We start from the raw sequence: 7,107 nt of genomic DNA, 5'->3' as shown, positions 1-7,107 counted from the left end.
TAAATAAAAATTCTGTCATTTAATAACTGAATTCTTGCTTATTCTAGTAGCCAAGCTGGCATGTGACTGTGGGCGGGTCAAATAAAGATCACAACACATCTTCACACACGTGGCGGCAGACTGATGTTTGGTGTGAGGAGGAGGAAGCAGCTGAGCGAGCAGCAGGACGCTAACAGGCCTGCGTCGGTCCATGTGTGTGTGACGTGTTTGTGATGTGTGCGTGTCAGGCTGCCGCTCATTTCCTCCTTATTCTTGTGATTTCAAAAGGAAGCTGCAGTAGAAATTCAGTATAAAAACATCCGTACAATCTTCACTCTGTGTCTGGTTTGAAGCTGAGAGCTTTCAGTCCTCACGCCACACAGCAGCAAGCAGCCGCAGGAAGTGCGCTCTCAGGACGGCGTGCCGGCCGCTGTTAGGGTCCCTCCATCCTGTGAGGTGTGATGTTGGGCTGTCAGATATAAGGAGGGAGTGTCCAGTGTGTGTGTGTCTGCATGCATGTGGGTCCTGTGTGTGTCTTCAAAGTCCACACACGCCTGTGTGAGAGTGTGTGTCACTGTCCGGGGAAGGTGGGGTAGTGTGTCGGGGAGTGTGTGTGTATGTGTGGCTGAGACTGCGTGTGTGTGTTTGCCAGGGGCAGCGTCGCGTGGCGGTCGGGAGGCAGGCGGGTGGACAGCAGCTCGTCTTCCACGGCGTCACCTACGGACGGAGCAGAAACACACCTGTTACCTGAGGTAGGCGGAGCCTTAACGCTGCCTGACTCCGATATCGATTTCCTCAACACGTCTGTGTAAAGCGTCGGCTTCACCACACGATCAAAAACACAATCCACCAAAAACTCTGAAACCAAAGCTGAATTTGTGTGACGTCGAGTCTCTGTGCAGCTCCTCTAACATCCGACTCTATAAGCACGTTTCTGATGTTTACTGGGACACGTAGATAAAAGCAGCAGGTGAGAAATCTGAAATCTGACGTTTGAATATATTAAGAGTTTATGAATAATGTTTATTTGAAGTTGCAAAGACAGAAATATCTGGATACTTTATGTTGAGACTAAATGCATGTGTGACTCTAAAGACGTTCTTATGAAGCATAAACTGGTAACGTCTCTGTATTTGGACACGGCTCATCTGTGGACTGATGTGTTTCTGTCTTTGTCTTTTTTGATGATCTGTCAATAAAATAAATAAATAAAATTTTATTTATAGACAGAGTCACAAAGTGCTGCACATAAGATAAAAAGTCATAAAAAGGTAAAACAGACAATATAAAACAAGCAAAAATGAGAAAAAAGCAGTTTTAAAAAGGTGAGTTTTGAGTTGTTTTTTAAAAACAACACTGAGTCCATCTGTATTGAACGACCCTCTGCCTCCTAGAAAGGAGGTGAAGAGAATGAAAAAAGTAAAGTATGTCCGTAACATGGAGATGGAGCATGGAGGTGATGAGAGCGCGACTTCCTACGAGTGCAGAGCTTTAAAGAGACGACCGTGAAGACAAAAATCAGGTTTCGTTGAGTTTATGGGAGGAGCTTTCGAACTTCTGACATCATCAACATTAAGAGTTCAATCTTATATAAATCTCGTGTAAATGTTATGTAAGGGTCGGCGTGCGGCGTACCGCTGCCGGGATCCATGCCGGTCTGGTTTCCAGTGATGTGGTGCCAGTAGGCGGATCGGGGCAGGATGGCGGTGGGGGTGCAGGGGTACGAGCCAGACTCTGAGCCCTTCGACAGCAGCTGGGAGTTAAAAAAAGACAACATCAGGAATTGAGACAAAGAGCACAGGAAGTAGCACGGCTCACATGCAATCAAAGAATCAAGTTCATTTTATTGTGAAAGCGTCCCAGCAGGAAGACGCCACAGGTACGCAAACAGACCAGCCCGTTTTTAACCTCATGATGTAATCCCATGTTCTCTTCTGCTGCCGCGGAGCCTCTGAGCAAGGCAGGTTTCTTTATTTATCTTTGTGTGATTTGTATTTACTGCTTTTTTCTGTTTATTTACAAAATAAAATGAATAAAATGTGAATATGAAGTATGAATGTGAAATTTCATAGGACTTTATAGCCTGATTTATTACAATTGTTTATCACAGCGTTACAGGAAGTTTATTTTGACATTTTCAAAACTTTGTTGAGATGAACACATTTATGCATTTATTAACACTTAATGATAATTTTTAAAATTAAGCTGCTCTTTGAAACAGAGAAGTCGCCCCCTGCTGGATGTTTTCTGACCTGCCACTTCCATCATTTACATCCAGTCTGTGGCAGTGCGCTGCTGTGATCGCACAGGGTTTGAATAAAGGTTGAATTTGGTCACGTCTCACCCTGCTGTTCTTCTCCATCTCCAGCAGGACCTTCTTGTGCTGCTCGGCGATGGCCAGCGTGGACGAGTGGACCCTCTGGTAGATCTGCTCCCCCTCTCTGGTCTGGAAGGTGTAGAGTCCCTCGCCGCTGTCACACATCCTGCACATGACAGCAGCTCAGCGTGAAAACGTCGGAGTTACCTCGCAGTCGTCTGAATCCTACTGCTCAGTTTTCTCTCTGAGTCACTCCAGAGAAGATAAAGGTTGAGATGAGGGAAGTAAAGCACTGCTCATCCTCCAAAACAACGTCACCAAATTAGGGATTTACCCTAATTTTGTGGTTAACAAGACGACAAATGTGAAAGTGATCTGCAGTTTCATCTCTGGCCTGATTCTTCCTGCCATCTTTGTGTAGTTAAAGTTATTTTTTGCTGGTGGAGGAGCGGTGCGTCCTGCTGTGTCACCAGCAGTGAGGCCTGCTGTGTCACCAGCAGGACGCACTGCTGGTGACACAGCAGTGAGGCCAAGCAGCATCCTGAGCAGCTCCTCCAATGTCCACTCCAGGCTCAGTCAGCCCCTTTATACTCGACCCTAACCACTCACTGACTGATGGTGAGCGTCTTAGATGGCGCTTTTCTGATAATCGATCGATGTGCTAATAGTAAGATCATTACATCATCTTCTCCAGTCAGGTTTGAGTTTAAGCGCTTTGCTGCGTTCGCAGCAGAGCCCTCTACATCCGCCAGAGGGCTCTGTTGCTGTTTCACACACACACACACACACACACACACACACACACACACACACACACACACACACACACACAGCATTATCTGCATGCTGACCCAATCATAGCTGGTCAGGTTTTATCAAAGAAGAGGAGATAAGGAGGTCTGTCCCAGCATCGATTCATCAACTAATCTATTCAATCAATCTCCTCACGAGGCTCAGCCCAATGCAGCGCCCTGCGTGTGTGTGTGAGTGTGTGTGTGTGTGTGAGTGTGTGGTATCCTTGGACTGACGGTATGTGAGTTCAGATAAGCACTTCATCTCAAAGTCACCTTGCTAACAAAGGATGGCTGAGGACAGACCCCCCCCCAACCACCACGAAGTCTCACCGTCCAGCCTCAAAGGTGAAGCGGGTGGCGTCGCGTCCGTAGCGCCGCAGTGAGCAGAGCGGCCAAGTGACCAGCTTGGTGCGAGGGTTGTGGATGTCCCACAGGTAGATGTTCTCGTGGGTGATCTGCATCATGCACTCGCCGTAGATGTCCAGGTTGGGGCAGGGGAGGAGGAAGACGTTGAAGCGCTCTGAGGAGACAGAGGACGGTCAGACCCCGCCCAAATGTTAAGTAAAATCTGTTTTCATGCTCAGGTCCTCACAGTAAACACCGATTAACAGTGAACTGCTTTTTTTGCAGCTGGAGGATGAATAAAGTTAAAGTTATTCATTCTTTCATAACAGACACAACCTCTAAATAGGTTTTCATAACTGTGTGCAATGACCGTTACAAGGTTTATGAAATCTGACATAAAAAGAAACTAATATATTTTCACAGTTGAAGGAGCTTTCAGTGTCACTTCCTGTTTTTAATTTGAAATGTTTCACGGTGAAAACTGTTAGGTGCAGGCTGTGTGCAGACAGGAATAGGACCCAAGGTGCAGACTCCGGAGACCAAAGGTGAACTCAAAACAGCTTTAATACTGAACTCAAAAAGGGGTAACATAACATGACTGGAAAAAATCAAAATAAACTTAAACCAGAGGACTAACAGAACACACAGCTAAGTAAACGGTAGAACGCGACAGAGAGCACAGGAAAACACAGGGCTTAAATACGCAGAGGGAATAATCAGGGAATGGGCAACAGGAGGGAAACACAGCTGGGGCAAATCAGGACTAACGAGACAAAGAAGCGTAAACTGAACACACTGAGAAAAGACAGAGACCTTCAAAGTAAAACAGGAAACACAACACAGACTGAACTTACAGACACAGACTGACTGGACACGGGGATATAGCAACTAAGGATACACAGAGAAGCGAACTAGACAAGGGGATACAGCTGACAGGGGAGACAGAGCAACTAGAGACGACAAAGACAAAAACCATAAGACAGAACTCAAAGAAACCAAAGACTAGAAATTATAAATAATATAACAAACTCAAAAACCCTGGGTCAACGACCCAGGCCTCCTAACAGAAAACATCTTTGTGCTGGGCTGGACTTTCATGTAATACCACTTTGTGCCACACGATGGTGCAGCGAGTCAACGTAACCCTGATTTAACGAGTCATTAAGAGCAGATTTACAACAGCAGCCTTGATCAAAGGAAAACAACCAAAAAGAAATATCACGGGTAAAAATACCATACATCCAAAAACATATCGCCCCCTTTAGGGGCCTCCACCTCCTCCTGTCCCAGCATCCTCCACTGTCACACCAACCCTCTGCATGTCCTCCTTCACTACATCCATGAACCTCCTCTGAGGTCTTCCTCTTCTCCTCCTGCCTGGCAGCTCCATCTTTATCCTCCACCCCCCCTCCTCTGCACACACTCAGACCCTCTCAGCCTGACTCTGAGCTGTCCCTCTGATGGACTCATTTCTGATCCTGTCTCACTGCCAATGAACATCTGAACATCTTCAGCTCGGACTGATAAAATGGTCATAGTCACAGTGTGTGTGTGTGTGCTGTACCTGTGTGTTCACACTGCACTCCAGCAGCCAGCAGGTCTGGCTCGCCCATGCTGATGTCATTAAGTCGCATCCCCAAACACTCGATCGACAGCGTCTTGAACCAATCCTCAGCCTCCAGCTCTGAGAGAGAGAGAGAGAGAGCTGTCGGGGACTAGAAACACGTATTGGCTTCACCTCACCGACTCCCCGTTAAAATAATTTAAAATCCTGCTCCTCACAAACAAACTCAACTCAAAAAAAGTTGGAAATTTGAAAATCACATAAATCTATATTTATTTATTTTATCCACAGTAGAACGCAGATTTTAAAGGTTTAAACATATGAGCTCCTTTTGAATTAGCAGGCATCAAGTCTGAACATTTTTAGGAACTCTTAATGACCTTGTAGTACCATATCACCCTATTAGAGCACTTCGCTCTCACACTGCAGGCCTACTTGTTGTTCCTAGAGTATTTAAAAGTAGAATGGGAGGCAGAGCCTTCAGTTTTCAGGCCCCTCTTCTGTGGAACCAGCTTCCAGTTTGGATTCAGGAGACAGACACTATCTCTACTTTCAAGATTAGGCTTCAAACTTTCCTTTTTGCTAAAGCATATAGTTAGGGCTGGACCAGGTGACCCTGAATCCTCCCTTAGTTATGCTGCAATAGGTGTAGGCTGCCGGGGGATTCCCATGATGCACTGGGCACTGCTCTTCCTCATATGTTCATACATTACACATCATTATACATCACCATTAACTCTTCCATTGTGCCTTCTCTATCCCCCCCCGAACATGTCGAGGCAGACATGTTACCTGATTCACAGGTGAAGGTGCGTGAGGTGTCGTCTGTGAACACAATGGCCACCGCCTGTCGCTTGGTGTCACGTGGCAGTCGTGTGATGTTCTTCACATTGCTGATCTCTGTCACCTAAACAGCAAGTTGGAGATAAAGTGGAAATCAGGGCTGATTAAACACCACGCAGAGACACTGTGACCTCTAACATCAACCTAGGAGCCGAGGCGCCACCTGCTGGCAGGGCCTGTCAGGTTACATATCACTGGCTAATGAGGCAATCAGTCTAATTTAATCCAGGTCAGGTTTTCTGCTTCGTTTTCATATGTCAGTCAGTCCGGGAAACTGCTAAAACTTTGAATGTGTCCCCAAGTCCAGTCACAAAAACCATCAAGCGCTACGATCAAACTGTCTCACATGGGGACGCCCCAGGAAAGGAAGCCCAGGAGTCACCTCTGCTGCTGAGGATACATTCATCCGAGTCACCAGCCTCAGAAATCACAAGTTAACAACAGCTCAGATTAGAGCCCAGATAGATGCCACACAGAGCTCCAGTAGCAGACACATCTCTACATGTTCAGAGGGGACTGAGTGAATCAGGCCTTTATGGTCAAACAGCTGCTAAGAAACCACGACTGAGGAAAAGCAACAAGCAGAAGAGATTTGTTTGGGCCAAGAAACACAAGGATTGGACATTTGACCATCTGTGCTTTGGTCTGATGAGTCTAAATCTGAGATCTTTGGTTCCACTTACCGTGTCTGTGTGTGAAGCATAGAGGTGGTGTGATGGTGTTGGGGGGGGGCTTTCCTGGTGACACCGTTGGGGATTTATTCAAAACTGAAGGCACACTGAACCAGCATGGCTACCACAGCATCCTGCAGCCACATGTCAGGACAGGACAGTGAACCCAAACACACCTCCAGCCTGTGTGAGGGCTGTTTGACCAAGAAGGAGAGTGATGGAGGCCTGGCCTCCACAGTCACCTGACCTAAACCCAGTGGAGATGGTTTGGGATGAGATGGAGCGCAGAGTGAAGGCAAAAGGACCAACAAGTGCTCAGCATCTCTGAACTCCTTCAAGACTGTTGGAAACCATTTCAGGTGACGACCTCATGAAACTGATGGAGAGAACGCCAAGAGTGTGCAAAGCAGGAATCAAAGCAAAGGGTGGATATTACGAAGAATCTAAAATAGAAAACATGCTTTGAGTTATTTCACACTGTTTTGTTTACTACATGATTCCACATGTGTTCATTCATAGTGTTGATGCCTTCAGTCAGAATCTACAATGTAAACAGTCATGAAAATAAAGAAAAACCATTAAACGAGAAGGTGT

The 7,107-nt window shown here is 46.3% G+C and overlaps 1 protein-coding gene across 4 annotated transcripts in view; it reads right to left on the bottom strand.

Moving 5' to 3' along the window:
* Positions 1 to 7,107, bottom strand: part of dok4 (docking protein 4) — a 55,738-nt gene continuing 48,631 nt past the window's right edge. For all 4 annotated transcript variants that reach the window (XM_005447839.4, XM_005447838.4, XM_019361682.2 and 1 more), the window contains 6 exons: positions 5,792 to 5,906; positions 5,000 to 5,119; positions 3,421 to 3,610; positions 2,324 to 2,462; positions 1,615 to 1,732; positions 1 to 696 (listed from right to left, as the gene is read on the bottom strand). In XM_005447839.4, coding sequence (XP_005447896.1) covers positions 551 to 696; positions 1,615 to 1,732; positions 2,324 to 2,462; positions 3,421 to 3,610; positions 5,000 to 5,119; positions 5,792 to 5,906 — 828 coding nt within the window. In that variant the 3' untranslated portion in view covers positions 1 to 550. The remainder of the gene's footprint in view (positions 697 to 1,614; positions 1,733 to 2,323; positions 2,463 to 3,420; positions 3,611 to 4,999; positions 5,120 to 5,791; positions 5,907 to 7,107) is intronic.

Source organism: Oreochromis niloticus, linkage group LG1, assembly GCF_001858045.2.
Source record: "Oreochromis niloticus isolate F11D_XX linkage group LG1, O_niloticus_UMD_NMBU, whole genome shotgun sequence".
In the NCBI taxonomy this organism is placed as follows: Eukaryota; Metazoa; Chordata; class Actinopteri; order Cichliformes; family Cichlidae; genus Oreochromis; species Oreochromis niloticus.
The sequence above is the reverse complement of the archived record's forward strand: the minus strand, read 5'-3'. Positions and strand labels throughout refer to the sequence as shown.